At 31.4% G+C, this 20,065-nt stretch overlaps 1 protein-coding gene across 7 annotated transcripts in view; it reads left to right on the top strand.

The window, feature by feature from the left end:
* LOC143191138 (monocarboxylate transporter 12) overlaps positions 1 to 20,065 on the top strand; it is a 100,186-nt gene that overhangs the window by 58,645 nt on the left and 21,476 nt on the right. For 4 of the 7 annotated variants that reach the window (XM_076395930.1, XM_076395929.1, XM_076395933.1 and 1 more), the window contains 4 exons: positions 6,257 to 6,491; positions 9,413 to 9,581; positions 12,873 to 13,037; positions 18,947 to 19,245. In XM_076395930.1, the coding sequence (XP_076252045.1) occupies positions 6,257 to 6,491; positions 9,413 to 9,581; positions 12,873 to 13,037; positions 18,947 to 19,245 (868 nt within the window). The remainder of the gene's footprint in view (positions 1 to 6,256; positions 6,492 to 9,412; positions 9,582 to 12,872; positions 13,038 to 18,946; positions 19,246 to 20,065) is intronic. The other 3 variants (XM_076395932.1, XM_076395934.1, XM_076395935.1) reach the window with 2 other exon arrangements.

The following is a 20,065-nucleotide window of genomic DNA, read 5'->3' on the forward strand; positions in this document are numbered from 1 at the left end:
AGGGTGAGCAAAGCATGTTTATTTATTACAGGGGGGAATGAAAATATAAGAAACAAATGTATTTATATTACAGGGGGAAATTGAGAATTGAATTTAAATACAATATTTTATACTAGTTAACATTTGTTTTAAATGTTTTCTAAATACATCAAAAATAACATCTAATATAACAAGTGACAACTTATTTTTTAATTGTACATTCTCATTGCAATCCTATTTATTTTTTTCATCCGCCAGAGCAAGCAACACCTAATTATTACTTTTCTTATTATATATCCTTCCTTCGGATGTTGAACGCAAGTAATAGTTTTGAAAAATAGTGACATTTGCTGGCATAACATTTTATCAAGAATATTCTTTAGATTTGCTTTGGCACATACTTTTAGCAATACATAAAAAGTCTAGAGAGGTGTTCCAAAATACATGAATTGAATTAAATTTCTGGTACCGTAAGACAATTTGTCGTACTGGCGAGCTTTGATAAATTCTGTATCGGTATCGCTTTCACGATACCGCATTTTTGCCCTACAACTTTCATTTTTAAATATTTTTAATAACTTTCTGGCAATGAGACCTGATATATATGTTCTGATATTCCTTTCTATTTTTTTTGTAATAATAAATAATATGTGTAGGAATTGTTATGGAAGGCACAGATAATAATAAAAAATGTTGTAGATTAGTTACCAGTTACCATTTAACATACTAATTTATTCAAATCTCCTTCTCACACATTCTCTTCACAGTTGAGTACTGGTGATCCTTTAGAGAAAAACTGCCTGCATGAAGTTGAAGGCACGGATCCCTCTATTTCAATATAATCTATACAGACACATAATATAATTTCAAGTTGAAGCATCTCAAATTCGAAACAGTAGTCTACCATATTTGGATCTATAGTCTTCTGGTCTAAAGTGCAGAGAGCAAACACTTCTATGCGTAGATAAATACTGAAGAGAAAGGCCCGTAAGCTTATCATTGCTTGCCTTTATAAGCCATTTCTGACTTAAAGTTAAACTTTTTTGAAAACGATGCATTCTGCAGAACTGTGGAACTTTCACATTCTGGAACAGAACAGAAAGAACTTTTTTTACTTCAGATTTATATCAATAATTTTTACTGTTAAAAAAAGTGATAAAAAATTTAATGATAAAAAATTGCTGATACCAAAAAAGCACACCTCATATAAAAATTTATGTAGAGAATATACACCTTCTAAAAACAGGTCAGTTGAAAAGTCCCCAGACCGACACATAGATGGCGCCGCTAGAATAGTAATTAGTAGTATTAATATAGTTTCATAATTATTAGTTAGCATGTTGAGTTAAGCAACTTTTGTTATTGTGAAAAAATTGGATTAAATGGAATTGCGCTTGTTGATAAAATATTATTTTTCAAGGTAAAAAATACAGTTGAAGAAAAAACTTGGATTGATGCCGAGTTTCCGGATACTGCCCCAAGAAAATCAATCATCAAGGTTTGGTATGCTAAGTTTAGACGTGGTGAAATTAATACCGAATGCGATGAACGCAATGGACGCCCAAAAGAGATTGTTACCGACGAAAAAATCCACAAAATGATTTTGAATGACAGTAAATTGAAATTGAATGAAATAGCAGACAGGCTATAGATATCAGCTGAACGTGTACATCATATCATTCATGAATATTTGAGTAATAAAAAGCTCTGTGCAAAGTGGGTGCCGCGCGAGCTCACTTTTGACCAAAAACAACGATGAGTTGATGATTTGGAGCAGTGTTTGAAGATGATAGAGCGTAATAAACCCAAGTTTTTAGGTCGATATGTGGCAATGGATGAAACATCCATCATTTCACTCCGAAGTCCAGTCGACAGTCTGTATTTTGAGATACGCATGGAATAATTTTCATTGACTACCTTGAAAAAGGAAGGACCATCAACTGCAACTGTTACATAGCGTTTGAACAACGAAATCGCCGAAAAACGGCCGCAATTGAAAAAAAAGAAAGTGCTGCTTCACTAAGACAATGTATCGTGTCACAAGTCAGTGAAAACGATAGCAAAAATTCATGAATTGGGCTTCGAATTGCTTCGTCGAATGAAGAGGTGATCGCCGAAACTGAGACCTATTTTGAAGTAAAGCACAAATCCTACTACAAAAATGGCATCGAAAAGTTGGACGGTTGCTATAATCAGTGTATCACCCTTGAAGGGAATTATGTTGAATAAAATAAACTAATTTTGCCAAAAAAATTGTTTTACTATGGTAGACCGGGGACTTTTCAATTGACCTGTTAGGTAATAATTTCATCCTAAAAACTACAAAATCAAATTTTAAATAACAGATATTTTTATCGCAGGACCTCTAGCGGCTTGGACGTATACATCGTTTAATATACAGTAATTATGCTTGTTAATTGCCATTTATATGAAAATACGACTTATAATCAAAGATGAGTTTCGATCAAAATTTTAGTTTTCTTTCAACTGTTATCATCCCGAGTCAAACAGGACAAACGATATTGTCTATAGTCATTGGCTTTGAGGTTGTGTGTCAGTTGGATCTTATACATACAGGCACAAGTCCAGAAGAAATGTAAACTTTGTGGAAGTTTGAGTTCTTGTAAACGAGGAAAAATGGATTACTACATGTTGCTAAATGAATATTACATTAACATTACACATTACGTTTACATTAACGAATATTGATTTTGATAAAAGAATTTTGCTATTTGGCCCTACTGCTCAATCATGTAACTTTCAATGGTTTGTCATCAGTACAAAAACAGTATAAACAACAGGTTAAACAGACGTTACTACAACAACAACCCACAGGCTGCCAAAGTAAACCAGCCCCTACTAAAAACCTCACATAAAACAACAATAAAATAATCTTAAGAATTACGGCAATAAGTTATGGTTGTTGAAATCTTAATATAAAATATGTATTAGTAAATTATCTGATATATAGTAAGCCTAGTATTTTAATATTGTAATTTAAGGAAAATATGATATTCATGAAATAAAAACGCAAATCGATCGATCATCTATTACAATACTGCGCAAAAAAAAACTACTATTAAACCGCTCATGACAATTTAAAAAAAATTCTTCTTTTAAGCAATTTAAGCAAAAAAGAATTATGAACTCTGCTGAAAAAGATCTAAAATTATTCAATATATTCCAAAGATAAAGCAACAGATAATCAATAATATAATATCAAATAAACTAACACATGGAATTATTTTCCAATTTATTCATGGCTGTTTATATTTTAGAAATTGCTTTCTTACATTATTTTTCAAACTTATATCGAAAAATAATCCGAAGCAACAAAAAATCCACCGCAGCAAAACTGACACTGGTATCTTAAGTTTGGTTTATGCGAGAATGATGGGAAAAGTTCAGAGAAAAACAGCAGGAAAGTTAGGCAGGAGTTTTCGAGTGGCGGTCTTGTAATATCAGTATCGGTAAAATGAGATTATTTTAATTGGACAAGACTTGTTATCTTATATGTCAGACCACTTTTCTTTTCACTATTGTATCAGTAAACAATATGCAGGATGAAATATTTATTTATTTTCAAAATTATATGCCTTTTTATTATTAGATTCAATAAAACTTTTATGAATAAAATCATTGTAAGTTAGATTATAACATTTAATTGAATAATTAAGTAAATAAAATTATAATATTTCCAACCGACTTGAGGTATTGTTGTAAATTTATTTTGTGGTTATTTAAATATGTGATTGTCCATAAGACAAAAGTGCAAAATCCAAAAGAAATGTTACCCCAGTCACACTGGTAACGAGGCTGGGTAATACCGGATGTAGGCGGAGGCATCCTACCTCATAGGATGATCTCTAAGTTGGTCACTCGACAGCCGGTAGGCCTAATGCTGAGGATTATGGTTCAGAGCCCATGTTAAGCAGTAGATGCAGTCGAAATAAACTAGTTGGTAAAAACGACACTTAAAAGTAAGAAATATAACAAAAAGGAATATCACTAAAATCATAAAATCTCATCATTATCTCATTAAATCAATATTTCGTTAAATAAGTCAATAAATAATTTCGCTTTAACACACTAGATTATTTAATAAACTCGATATCAAAGTTTCATGATTATATTTTAAGTTTTTAAAACTATTTACTGAATGGATGCAACATTTGCTAAAAATTGAACAAAAATATTTTCAAGTGCGACTTTAAGAATGACAAGAGTTCAGTAAGTGAATTTCTGCTAATTAACACATTAACTACGTCCAACAATATCCGGTAAATGTCAACAATTATTTTATTGACTGTAAGTTGACGACAAATGTCGTTATTAATGCTATTACACCAGACGAGTTTTTCTTCTGTATTAGATAAATTACCTTATAATTATTTTTGCTATATACTATATAAGGTATCAACTTCCTCTCATTATATAATCTCATGTTGATTGGGTATTGACATTACGCAGGAAAAATGAGGGGTTTTTGAGGCCATAAATATAGCACCGATATTCTGGAGCCAAACACTTCTAGAAGAACTCTAAATACCTCCATAATTTTTTTAAAACTTTTTTTAGGTTACATTATGCATATCGAACGACCCTCCATATTTCAGTATTCTTGATCTATATCTATAAAATATTATTGTTAATTTTTAAACGATTTTATCACCATATTAATAACGGTATTTAATAATAATAACAATAATATATTATATTGACAATTGGTAAAAAAATTTGAAAGATTATGAACAGACGCTATCAAGCAGCTTGATTTTAGCAAAATTTCAACATTTACAAATTAAATCACTGGTGCCAATAGTGAAGCCATTTTCACTGCTTCATAAATCGGTGACCACATAAAGACTAGATGACGACTGGTCATGCTATGCTGGATTTCGTTCAACATGGACAACAATTCATAAAGATAGCATGCATGGTGAATGCTGCTGAGGTAAAGTGTTTCACCTTAAGAATGCTTGTTCCCAAACATAAAAATTGTGATGTCCTTAATGCTGATGTTCTCGGTTTCGAACGAGTTGGTGAAGTTCAACTCGCCAAGCAAAAGGCTTGCAAGAGATTGAATAAATTGATTAAAGTGTAACATTGTAATTCATATCATCTCACACTATCCATATATTTCATCAATACTATGAAAAGATAAAAATTAAATATTATTTAAAGGGTTGAGACTTGTTCTGTTACTTAAAATAATTTTGAGAGAAATTAATTAGGGATCAGAAAATGTTTCTCCGCAATTTAGGAAACTTAACTTGAATTATTGGGGAATATTTCCCAAATTATGTAGCATTAATCACTAGAAATTATAAGTGAGTACTTGCAGTAGTAAATAAATGCATAAATATCATTTTGTTTCAATATAATGGGATATGTTAAATGCATAATGAAGCATTTTGTTTACTCAATGTTACTAATCACAAATTATACTTCAAAAAAATTACTAAACCTTGGAAATATATTGATACTAAATTTGTACACATAATATAGTTCTTTAAATATAGCAGGGTGAGATGAAATCGGCCTGACACAACGATGACATTCCAATCAGCAAAAACGAGTTTTACTTGGTTTAAATGGATAAACTTGTATGATCATAAAATACTTCGTTTTGAATGGATTAACTATAGGCAAATTGAAAAAGTTGTTAAAAATGTATTCGAAATCCTTCAATCCATCGGAGACCAGCAAAAACTTCAAGCACACCAAAAATTATCGGGATTATCTTGTCTGAGTTTAAGATTAAGAAAATTAATTAAATATATAATTATTAAGATAAAAGATTAATATTAAAGAAATTTGGATCTGAGATAAGCTTGGCAAGAAGTTGATAGGAGATGAAAGTTTTCTCAACCCCCAGACCAAACAACTAATATTATAGAAACCTTCGGTTAAGTCGGTTGAAGCCAATGGAAATTATGTCGAAAATTAAAATCATTTTTGATTTGTAAATCGCTTGAAATTGTGAAACAGAGAACTTTTCACCTTACCCTCGTAATATAACAAGACTTAAAGTTGTTAGCTAAGCCTGTCATATGTATAAAATAATCACGATAAAATCTTAATATCTATAAAATTGGATAATATGCAAAACGTTAAATTCAATATTCAACGTTGTAACATTTCTTATATACAATGTCAACTTATTTTACTTTTACCAAAATAACAGAAATCTGGTTTCTTTCACTATACATATATAATCATATACCATAAATACCGAATTAGTAATATAGTTAATTATGTATATAGATGGTAATAGTTGCAGGGATCTGGCGCAGATGAAGTACCCATATCGAGAACAGCCCGATTGGTAGCAGATCTGAGACAAATACTGACACTCAAACAGCACTACTATCCGGAGGGAGGTTGGGGATGGGTGGTACTTTGGGCCGCCGTATTCGTTCACATACTTTCTCATGGATTTCTGATGTCAGTAGGATGGTTTCAACTTGAAATTGTCAAGAAATTTGGTTCGGAAACAACTAGACAAACAGGTACATGAATTTTTCATTTATTAATATTCTGCAAACACTAAACCCTATATTTATTTTAAATTTTGTTTTCCATTAGTCTAATGGTGTAAATAAATAGTAATTAACACTTATAACCATTATAAATACATAGCAGACGCTCAGGAACTTCAACTTCTAAATCAATACACTGATTGGTGCCGCAGGACTAACTGTTTACGATCGGCTACAGCCGTTCTAGCCTAGAACAAGTTAGTCTCCTTATTTTCCATATTTCCATATTTCTCTATAATATCTCTATGAGTAGTTCGTCCACCTTCACGTCTATTCCACAGATATGTCCAAACCATTCACTCTGTGCATTTGTGTTTGCTCAATTGTGTACTGTATAACATCTGAATCTATTAACATAATTTCTAATAGGTAACATAATCCCATAAAGTAGTATTTATAGACATTAGACTGTAACAGTGTTCATGTCTCCAATTGTCAAAATTAGAAAGAGCCGCATTTTTGTTTTAATTGTAATATATCTTCTCTTCCATACTTACTATCAAAAGATTCAACAGTAGGTGCCATTTTCTTCGCCTGTATTACTGATCGAAAGTAGTTGAACTCCTGCACTTGCTCTAAACGTAATTTCAGTTGTAATACTTTAGTTGTTTCTTCGCTAATTTTTGAGACATATGGTTGTGCGATGCAAGCTGTATCGTGCAAAAATTCGTGTAAGAATACTTGAAGCTTCAACATATGTATTAGAAAATATAGCGCTATCATCAGCGAACATCAAATCGGTCAAATGAATTTGACAAATCGTTAAGACCTTGCACAATGTCAATGGACCCATGAGTAGCCTAAAGAAATTTAATAAATTTAGGGGAGTATGTTCAGTAGCAAAATGTGGCCAAAAATAAGGACCGTTGTACTCGAAAAGCTGAACGAAAATCAGTAAAAGCAACAATCGCACGTTGTTTACATCCAATAGTTTTCTTCATAATTGATATCCACTGATACTGATACTGACTTCTCACTGATCACCAAATATTTAAAACTATTGTCAAAGTCTCAATTGTATATTTTTTATATTCTCAAAGGTGATTATACACTTATATTGGTTTGATACAGTTTTTATGCATTTCTTCTTCTGTTTGTAACTATTTGTATTTAAGTAATAATTTAATGAGACTACTACCGAAATGAAATGAAGTTATCTAAAAACTGAACTATAATAAACCTATCAAAACAGGTTTTTGTTTGGGCGTTGACATTCTCATTCAACCTAAACTATTTTATTTGCTTGGAAAAATTGATTATAATAATTTTCATTATAATAATTATAACTGAGAGATGATGAGAGCAGAAGTATTTTACTAAAACATTTTGAATTTAAACCAACTTCCTTTTACTGTTTTTGTACAAACATTACTTTCATTTTTCCAGAAGTAGAACTGTAAGTGAGCACTTCGATATTAAATAAAAATACAAATATGAGTTCCGTTCACAACCGGGCCACTGTCTATATAACCTGCTGCTTTGTATCGCTTTATTATGCTTAAAATTTATAATGTATTTTCAAAATTGTGCTGTTATAATATATTCTGTAATAACATAAACTCCGTAACTATAGTTCTTTTATAAAATGCAGTTTGTAAGTATCCAAAAAAAAATGTTCGCTAATATCGCTAAATGTAATAACACTTATATTAATAAACAAACCCTATAAGAATTATTAGGTATTTGCACGTAATTTGATCACCAATATCTATTGATAATAATGCGAAGTAGCAATATACCAACCATCAAACAGCCTAACCTGTTACATTCGATGATTACATTTCTCTATATAAAATAACAGTTTTCCATTTATAATTTTTAACTTGTTCAGTATATACAAACGCTAAGCATGGAACGCTCAATATTGCTTTTCCGATGTTCCTTATTTTGTTGTTTGGCTTAAAAGAATCAGATGCTCGAAGGCCATCCATCACTTTTAAATTTTTAAATTGTAATGCTTATGGTAATGCTCTTCCATCATATTCCAATTGTCGGTTTTGGTTCCAACGATATAAATGTGGTTTATATATCAATGACAGAGAGTGAGCCAACAGCCTATAGAACCAAAAACATCCAAGACCATGAAGTGCAAAACTTATTGGACCAAAACTGAGCTCACGCTCTTTGAGACAGCTTAGCAGTTAATTAATCAACTGCTTCTAGGCGTTTACAAGGGATGGAAAAAGAGCTACCACATGAATTTATTGAAAATACAATTTCGAATTGTATGACTATCGATAAAAAGTGAATCTCCTACAACAATCCTAAGTACAAAAGACACGAGGTAACATAAAAGAAAAATCCACATTGACAGTGAAATGTAATATTCATCCGCATAAGGTCTTGCTGCGTATAGAGTCTGATCGGCAAGGCGTAGTTACGAGCAGCTAAAACTGAATGAAATTTTTGCTGCAAATGTATGCGGAAAAAGGCCAGTAATAACAAGTAGCAAACGCAAAATCATCCTAAGTAACATGTTACAATATTTTGAAAGATATACTATTGTAATTTGAATGCGAAATTCTGCCTCACCAAGCGTACTCACTAGATATACATTTTTTTATTGCCACTTATAGATTAACGTAGGTGGTCTTGGTTAGCAACCCGTTTAAAAATTCTGAACAAATATAAAAATGGATCGATGAGTGGATCGCTGACAAACCAACATCGCTCTGTCAATACGGCATCGCCACCTTGCCTGAAACATGGGAAAATGTTTGATTAATGTATATTGTATTAATTTATCTCAATAAATGCTTTTTTAAGGTAGAAAAGTAATTAGACCACATTCAAGCACCTTACATACCACACACCTTATACAGTGTTTTTAGCAACGTATTGTATAAACAGGAACCATAAATGCGAATTCTATTAAAATATATTTTTTGCAGAATGGCTGGCAGCAATGGCAACTGGAGTATCTCTGCTGGTATCGCCTATAACGATATCATTCTGCAAGAAAAAATCGACAAGAGTATCGGCCGTATTAGGTGGTTTAATAACAGCCCTTGGTTGTTTATTCACAAGTTTTGCGACTCAGTTTCATCAATTATATTTCAGGTACGATCCACTGATTATTAACTATGTTTTAAAACATATTTTGGAATATATAAAACATATTGAATTGTTATATTTTTCCTCTTAAACCATACGAATAGTTTTTTTCAGCACTTATCTTGACGTTTCATATTGGATATAGTAAAAATAAATCCATTATTTTTCCAATAGAAAAAGTCCGATCGGTTTAATATTTTATAATGAAAAAAACTTTACTTATTTAACAGTGCTGTGAGCGATTGACTCAGTATTGCTTAATATTACATCAAAAATAGATATGAAAACAAAAAGTATCAAAGAGAAAATGTGCAATATTTTAGAGTTTTTCTTCAATAGTAAAAACGCAAACCAGGTGGCTGAAAATTTGAATAGTCGTTATGACTGCAACAGCTAATCAAGCAGAGTTTTGATTATGCTGCGGTATTTTCGATGTCAAAGATTCAGGCTCTGGCAGAGCAATTGTTGAAAATGCGGAATAAGTCATGGAAATGGCCAAGTTTGACCGTTTTGCAAGCACTATTTCTATTGCTCAAAAAATCAGTTTGAAAGCATTTCGAAAAGGCTAGATGCAAAAATAAACTCAAGCGCAGAAGCGGTCAAATTTGGCCACTGTAAGAGGAATTGTATTTCATCAAGATAACGCCAAGCCCCGCACACACATCGATAGCTATTCGCCAGAAATTCAGGGAGCTTGTTGGGGAGTTTCTTATGTTCCATCATACTAAGTGATTACCACCTATTCTCGTCCATGGCGAACTATTTTGATATTAAAAAAATTGCTTCAAGAGAGTCTTTCGAATCTTCGATGCTAGTTATCGAACAATACGGTGTATATTTGACCTAAATCAGATGATTTTAGGTATGTTAAATAAAACCTTCAGTTCCATACAAAAATAATGGTTTTCTTTTTACTACACCGCTATTCACTATTCATAAGACTTACTATATTCATATTTAAATTGATAATTAATGATAATTAAAAGGATTTATGAATCGCTAATGCGTATAAATGATATAGTAGGTCTGATTAAATAAAATTTCACATACTTCGTAATGTAGTCCTACACTTACGTTAATGTCTAAAAATAAATATACTATTTAATCTCAATTAGTCTGTATATCAGGTATTTCCTTTGTAGTTTTTTTTGTTTGTTTGTCTGGCTTTGGTTTGGTTTGGTTGAGTTTGATTTTCATAAAAAGTTTATTTGGTCTTTACATTTTTATTTATTTATGATTGAAAAATTACATCCGCTAAATAGCGACCGCGATTTGCTATGCAATTTCGGCTCTTTTTAAGGCATTTTTGATGACATCCTGCAACATCTAACGCTGAATTTCTTCAATTGCGTGACGAATATTGTCTTTAAGGTGTTGAATCGTTTGGGGCTTATTCACATCAACTTTTGATTTTAAAAATATCCATAAGAAAAAGTCTGGTGCTGTTAAATCCGGATGTCTGGCTGGCCATGCTCTTCGCGAAATTAGTCTTCGTGAAAAAACGGTATTCAATAATTTAATTTTTGAACGAGCTGTGTGTGCTGTAGCCTCATCTTTCTCGAAACCACATGTCCTCTATTCCTTGCTCTTCCATTTCAGGCACAAGAAAATTTCGAATCATATCTTGGTACCGTTCAGCAGTAACAGTAACTGCAACACCTAAAAATCTAAAAATAGCGACCAATAATGTTTCCAGCATGAATACCACACTAGTCAGTTGTTTTTAGTAGATATAATAATGTTCCCCAAAACCGAGAGGTCTGTTTAATGATGTGACCACTGAGAAAATCTTCAATTTCACCAGACAGCTTTCAGATTCTATTTTTGCTCATTCTTGTGGCGTATATTTATGCATAATAAAATTAGGACGTTTTCAACAGAATTGTTAAAGCCAAACTGAGCTAAACGTCAGAAAACGCAGATGGCGCGCAATCAAAATGCTAGCGGGACTTTTACCCCACCCTATATCTATAACGCTATTATTTTATAGTATTTAACTCCCCTGGCTCCAGAATGTTTCATACCTCGGTCTCCAGTTCGACCGGAGATTGCAATGGTCAGCCCAAATACAGCATGCTATTTGAAAAATAAATGGCGTGTACAGCCTACTATTTCCACTCCTCTGCAGAAAAAGTAAACTCCCAATCCCCCAGAAAGCGACTCTCTATAAAATGTTAATCCGTCCACTCTGCCTCAACGGAGGACAGGTGTGGTACAGGTATGTCTCTGAGAGACAACTTGAACTACTACAAGTGTTCCAATCTAAAAAAATCCGCGCGTTGCTCAATTCCCCATTGTTTATGAGGAACGTCAACACTCACCTCTAATCAGGCATCCCACTTGTGAAGAATTTCATGAACATGCTCAGTGTAAGGTTCTCCGTAGGCGCCTTAGAACACGACAAAACCTTGATTAAATCCCTACCCATCAACAAACCTCGGTAGTAAACCAACTACGACAATCCCAGTTGTAACCTAGGGTCTTAGTCGCCCTCAAAACATTCATACTCCGAACCCGAGGCGAAATCAGCAGAACACCATTTGGTTCTAGCTGGTCATCATGGAAAAAGAAAAAAAACTATTTAACTCTTAACTTAAATCATACCATTGCACGCTTTTGGCTAATTAAAATCTGTTACAAAACCCGGAAACCAATTACCGACCTTACCTTACCTTACCGGCCTTTACCTGGGCTATCACACTACTTGTCACATCATTTGTACCCATACTATTTTTAACTCATTTAACATTATAAGATTCTTAAATATTTATAAAATAAATAAATCCGGATAAATCGGATAAAACTTTTTCAGAGTGATAAGCTACAATTAAAAATTTATTTTATTTTGGTGGTGGAGGTGATCGTTGTACATTTTATCCAAAAAGTTATCCGGAAATACTTTGAACTCATGTCAGACTACAGACTATAGTAATATATCGTGTACCCGTGGTTGTGATATGTCCTCCCTATAGCAATAATAACTATACCTTTAATTTAAATGTTAAAATTATTCTCGTATGAAGAAGAGATTCTTAGCTTAAAATATAGATTATCACTAAAATATGCCTTCATATTATTGATACTTCAGTGTTATAGACAGCAAACACAAGAACAATGAGGAAATCATGACTTCAAAATAGAGATACTGAATTTTTAGATGCTAACATGGAATATAAAAGATACACAAAACCATAAAATAATATTAAATGTTTCTAATATATATTACATATACTATCAAATAATAAAATTGTAACAAATATTACCCGATAAATTAAAATAGAAATGGATACTTTTCAGTTATGGGATCGTGTTGGGCTTGGGCGTGGGCATCACGAAGGACTGTTCAACGTTGATGGTGGCGCAGTATTTCAAGCGAAAGAGGGAGTTCGTGGAAATATCGACGGTGTCTGGTAGCGGAATTGGTCTGGCCGTCATGACGTCCATCGTCAGAGCCGCAATCAAGTAAGTCGTTCCAGCGAAAAATGGGAAAACGGGGGGAATGCTTACAGTCTCTCGAAACTGCACTGCATCCAAATGTGTCTTTTTGTCTCTTTATTGCTATTGTTACTGAAATATTATGAAAAAAAAAACAATTTATCAATTAACTTTTTTTACTTCGATTCTAATAAGACAAAGAGAACCAAAACATATTAGAATATCTTAAGAAATATACTTATTTTTATAATATAATTTTTACCTCATATTACAAAATGAAAGAGCTTGTTCAAAAAGCAAATTTGATGGCTAATAAAGAATATTTTACTTCTTAATTCCACATTATATATTTAATAAAACTTCAAACAATAAACAATTTATTTGAAAATGTCTCTCCGTTAAAAGTTTTATAATAAATAACATAACCATGACAAATATACCAGAGTACTTTCTAACTATATTTTCTGCTTAAGTTCACTTTTGGCTTCAACTTTTCGGACACAATTCACATTCAACTAGATTTTACTTATTTACTAAGTGGTCCTGAAAATTTTTTACACATTACGTTTATTCTGAAAAATCTGCATGCATGCCATACTGTTGATAATAATGACTCGTGAAAATGTAGAGCAAGTCGATACAAAGATCGAAGTCGAAGTCATGAATCATTTATCAAATTTTCCTCATCAATATTCAATATTTCAATATTGAATATTGATCATCAATATTTCTATATTTCAAAATCATCAATATTTCCCAAACAAGTTCCTGGAGCTTCTTGCAATTCGCTATCGATGTGAGTTGTCGTTGTCTTGATGAAACTTTTGTCCTAGTGACTAAAGTTTGTCGCTTTTGAGCAATTGAGTTCTTCAGACAGTCTAATTGTTTACAGTACAGTTTTGCAAGAATTTAGCCGTAGAGGAGCAGCTCATAGTATGGTAGTGCTCGCAAATTCCACCAAACGCACAACATAATATTTCTGGCTATTAATTCTGGGTGAGTTGCTTGCGTCAGTTCACCACATTTCAACTACGGCCGACATCACTTAACGTTGCGACAAGTAATCCACTTTTCTTTATCTATCAGGGTCCACTTGAGATACAGTTTTCCAAACGGTTTTTTTGTGCGATGTTTAGCTCACTGCAATAGCAAACAGTGCTTATATAGCTCTTTAACTCGCAATTACCGGAATTGAATCGACAAAACCAGTACTGCGTTTGATGGTCTTTTACAGCATTAGATCCACAGATTATATTCACATTTCAGCCGCCTTGCTTGTGATTATATGTTTATTGAAGAAAAACAATAAAACGTATATAATAATTATTTACAACACAGTATCAGCTCTAGAATGCTATCTACACAGGCTAAAAGGTCCCGGGCGTAATTATGAAAACGCGTTTCTTTTTGCAAAATTAGTTTTATTCATAAACATAATCTGCGTCAAGGACCACACAATCATTCCAGTGCCGCTCTAACATTTCAATACCACTTTTGTAGAACGATTTACCTTCTACCTCAAAATAGGCCTGTCACCAGTTGCTGTACACTCAGATGACGATTGTTTTGATTCGGGAGTGAATTGATTGATCCAACATAGTTCAGAATTATCAAAACGTTCTTGGTTTTCAACACAAAACTTTGAACAGAGCTTTCCCATAGGCAAATTCCTATGCAATATAATACCAACACGTTCTTTTGATATCTTTACGATGTTAGCTAATTCACGCAATTTTACTTTTCGATCATTCAAAACGTTTTTGTGGATTTTTTCTAGTGTTACCATCTCATTTGGATGTCCACTGCGTTCTGTATCTCTACGGCTACGTTTAAAGTCAGCAAACTATCGTTTTATTGTTGTTTCTGAGGGATCGTTATCCTTATAATGCTTTTCAAGCCATTGCTTCACTTGAACCGTATTTTCCCATCAAAAATCTGTATAAAATTAAATCATGAAATTTTGATCCATTGCATTAAAAATAACAAAAGTAGTACTCTTAGTAGAATAACACATAAACTTATAAGTAGAGTATCATGAAATTTTAACAGCTTTATTTTTAAGACTAATATTAACTGGAATAGCGGTGAATGCAATATCTATGTGTTAGGCCCAGGACTTTTCAAACCATGTGTTAATAGAATTTTCAACAGACAAAGAAAACTTGAAAATTTGAGAATTCGAAATCTAAACACAATGCAAAAAATCTTATTCATCCACCTAACATATTTAAATTAACCGATTTAAAATCAAATGATGGAAACAGTAATAACCTAATGTATTTAAAAAACTCCTGTTGAAAAGAGTAAAACCGATTATGTAGAGAAAAAAAATACCCATGCGTCGATTTGGGTCTAATCACTAAATTTTCAACAATTGTTCAGGTGTGTAGAATAACAGATCTCATTGAAAAAGCCTATAAGGATGTTTAGATAAAAGTTTAAAAAATGTTCAGATATATTCTTAGATGTAGCACAACGTTCATAAGCTAAGAGAATGTTACCGAAGCAGCACACTGAACTACTAAAATTTTACATCACAGCCTGAGTATTTAAAGTGAAACAAAAGCAAACCTACGCTACAATATAAACGCCAAAGCAGTTGTACCACAAAGAAGTGTATTATGATAATTTCTTTACCTATTTTACACGTGTGATATTCCACAAATGAATAATATCACGATTACTACATTTGCTGATGAAACTGTGATTCTTGCTGTTAGACGTAATATTAAAGAAGCAATCAGCAACAGGCCAGTGACAATACAATTTGTATCCAGACCCGGAAAATAAAAAATAACGAACGCAAATCTGTACATGTGCAGTTCACTTATTCATACCACACAATAACAATAAATAATACATTAATACAATATATCAATAATACAATATGATTCTTGATGCAAATTTTCGCTGGAAGGAATATGTTAAAATGAAAAAGAAAGACACGGAGTTGAAATATAAGAAAATGTATTGATCAATTAGAATAAAATCACAATATTCACATCTGTGTAGATCTACAGAGTTTAATTAGAAAAAACAACAGTGTTAATAAATAAAGATACAATAATAAATAAAGTTAAGACCCATGAATCCTCCTAAATTACTAGGTTAGGTTAGTTGGCAACGACTAGCAACAATGTAATTTAAGAAAATTATAATATTTTACATTAATTATCATTTATCATCTCGATTAAATCAAAGGTGATCTAGATAAGCACGTACCTGAAGCTGGTAACTTCCGCGCAACAAACAAAACTTTTAATCTCAATTCGTGTACGGAAAGTTCCCGCGTGACGTGACAGTTTATCAAAAAACCCACGCGCCCCTCCCATAAATTATGGAAAAACGTCGACCAAAGAATGGCATTAAATGTTCCTCATTAAAGTGTCCGGCCGAAAAGAAAAACGTCAGTGACAGCGATTTATACTGGCGATTTTTTCGCCTCTTTTTTGTTTTACCAGGGTCTTGGTAGCCAACGAAACGGCACGCTGGTTAGCGTTAATAATTTAAAATTAAAATTTGTGCCGACATTGTATGGACACAAACAGCTCGTCCAAAAAGCTCTTCAATAGTTTTTTTAAAAAACCAATGGCTATGATAGAGAAAGAAAAATGATGAATGATTATTTATTAATATTTATTTTTAGTATTAGGCCATCAATTCATCTTCAAATTAAATATGTTATGGAGTACATAATGGGTAAATATCCTAACCTACTAAGTGATTTTAAAAGACATGAGCTTGATAAAAAAAATAATAAGAATTGCAGAAGAAAATGTTTCTATGCAAAATGATATTATAAAAGAACAACTCAAGCATGAACAGAATAAGTAAAACAAAAAAACTAGACAAGAAGAATAATCTAATAATATTTGTAATAGGGAAACAAGAGATGGTAAACAGAATTATTAAGAAACAAAATATTAGTAATTTAAAAACAAATTTAAAAAAAACAAAAAAAAGGTTTGATCATTTTGAGTCCTCGAATGTTATCCAAGGTTTGCGATACTTTGGTGTTAACATGAGAGTGGAGTCTTCCCTCATATCTCTTCCCTCTCCTCATTCTATTCATTTTCAGGGTAACAATCGGTATCTGAATGTCTCGGTGTAAATAATCATTCTTATAGTATATGGGGTTTAGGCCTCTTAGGGCTTTGTTCTAAACAATTTCCATTTTATTTGTATTGCTTTTATTGGAACATCGTCATAACTGGATTTCATTGGTCCATATCAGTTTTAGAATATATACAAGAGCTACTTACTATGTAGGGATATATAGTATTTTCTTCCAATTAATCAATAATTATTTCATATTTAAAATCTAGTTCTTTTCTTTTTATGCCAACGAAGTGTAACATAAAGATTCATCCCAAGATATTTAGCGTTGTTGCTGTGTGAAATAATAGTATCATTCACTGTCATTTTTTTAGCTTTGTTTGTTTGTTTGGCCAAATTGCGCACATTGTCACACGTTTGTTTTAGTTTGCCGGTTGGAAAAACATAGAAAAAAGAATAGACCAATAATTTTAACAATAACAAAAATAAATACCAAAGGACAGGAAGAATATATAAATTTAATAATTCAGAACTATCTAGATAAAGATACTGATGCAATCAGAAAACTAATAAAACTATTGAACGGTAATTAGGGATAATAAATTAATTATAAATGTAAAAGAATTAGAGAGAAAGATAAAGAGAGAAGGAAAGGTAAATTAACGAAAGTATTGTAAATTTTGAAGATAGTAAAAACAAATAAAGCCTAAAAGGTATGAAATATCCAAAGACGTAGAAAAACAGAACTAAACCTAATAAAATTAAAACATAAGGGTTAAAAACAAAGAAAGCACTAAGTCACTGCAAAATATATTAACTCCAAAGAAAAACAGAAGACTGATAAAACAGATTGATATCCGTAGGTCGCAACTGAAAATTCTGATTTTATAGACACATTAATTATGTAATTAATTGATTATCTGCTATAATAATTTATTCTTTATTTACCATTGTTATTATTAATCACGTAGAACAGCGATACAAATTGATGTTTGATGTATGTATCTTCATCATTAATTTAATTAGTTCATTTAATTAATAGTGTTATATTTCGCCATTTTTTAATTTGTAATTAACAACTCACTTCCATGTTCTCTTTGACATGAATAACCTCGTATAATTAAAACTATTATTATCATCTTAAGATTAACACAATGCTAAAATATGATTATAATTTATAGGACATGAAATATGATTTATTAACTGTAGACACATTCAATAGATATGCGTTGCTACTCTTAAAAATGTTTATAAATGTTTTACTTTATTTTTAACAGCTTCTAACGCAACATATCCTAGTCCCCTCATATATTGTAATCATCTCGTAAGCTTTTCTTAAATTTGGCAAAAATCTTCAACTCAATTCTTCCACTTTACTTTTTTGAAAGGCCTAAAGTTTTTCAGTTTTTCACGTCAAAATAATTCTGCTGCATTTTTTTTTCAAGAAATGATAATGGTGTAAAATTCCCAAAATACATACATTAAAAAACAAAAAGTACTTTTAATTATATATTGTTATATAATTGATCAAATAAAAAAAATTGTAACAATTTATTATAAATAGAGACATATACTAAAAAAATAAATACCTAATATCTGCATACATCCAAAATCTGTAACGATTTATTACAAATTGTCATATTTTATCAAAAAATTAAAACTTGAATATATCCAACAATTATTTTTCAATATTTTATCAGCAATATTTGGAAAAGTGCTTTATTGAAATAAATAAATATTTGTAATCAATATGAAATAAAAAATAACATATAACATAATTAAATAGTAGAATTAATTGTACAGCGTCCTATATACTGATAAATTTCATTTATTTATTTTTATATAATACAAAAATCAATACGTTTTATGTAAATTTTCAGTTCATTTGGATGGCGCCTTGGACTCCAAATGGTGACTGGTATAGTGTCGTTAACCTTTATCTTGGGTATATTCTATCGATCAGCGTCTCTTTATCATCCACAACGACGTGCAATTATCCACATTAAGAACCAGAAGAGAAAAATCAAGGACAAGAGTAAAATCGAAGACAAGAGTCCATTCTTTGATTTCACGCCGCTACGCAGCAACACTGTGCGTATTCTACTGGTATCAGCATCTATAGGGGCTTTCGGTATAAACACACCACTGTTCTATTTAGCGTATCAAGCGGAAATTGAAGGTAAGATAATTTTAATTATTTCTGGAATATGTTAAATATTAGAAAACATAGTTATTTTTCATTGACTTTCATAGTATATTTGATATTAAGCTATTCTATGATGTTTACCATTACATTTTTCGTACTAGTTAATATTACCTGTAGAGCGCACAGGGTTCAACTATAAAATTTCAGTTATATAACATTAACATTAACATGTCTTCAAAACTTTCCGTTGCTTTTGTTGATTGATTTGAAAAAATCTGTAGAAAACTTTGCGAAACGATTTTTAGTAGCATCAAAAGTAACGTGATGTAAGGCCTGCAAATCGGCTTTATTTAGTACATTAATTGGTGAAATTACAAAATAAAATTTTAATGAAATATTTGATTTAAATAAAGCCAATATGGCAAAAATTATTTGTTCCAAATACATACAAAACAATATATATATATATATATATATATATATATATATATATATATATATATATATATATATATATATATATATATAGTATATATTTTTGCTTGCGGTATTATGAATATATACCTGTAGGCATAAATTGAAGGCATAGAGTCTGTTTCAAAAAAATCCGTCAAAACCTCTCAATTTACTTGCTTTGAAAAAATATGATATTTGTACTTGTAAAATTGATTGATTGGTTTAATGTGGGCTGAGCAACTGCTGATTCCAATATTTAACTTGTAGCCATATTTTCCTTTTAGAAAGGTTAAGGAATGATCTGTGAATACTACACATATTATGAATATATACACATATTATGTATTTCAATTTAATTATGGATATAGATTTTAATGTAAGATGATATTCAACATTT

Source organism: Rhynchophorus ferrugineus, unplaced genomic scaffold, assembly GCF_030347505.1.
Source record: "Rhynchophorus ferrugineus isolate W39M unplaced genomic scaffold, kcgeb_rfMv2 rfM2, whole genome shotgun sequence".
In the NCBI taxonomy this organism is placed as follows: domain Eukaryota; kingdom Metazoa; phylum Arthropoda; class Insecta; order Coleoptera; family Curculionidae; genus Rhynchophorus; species Rhynchophorus ferrugineus.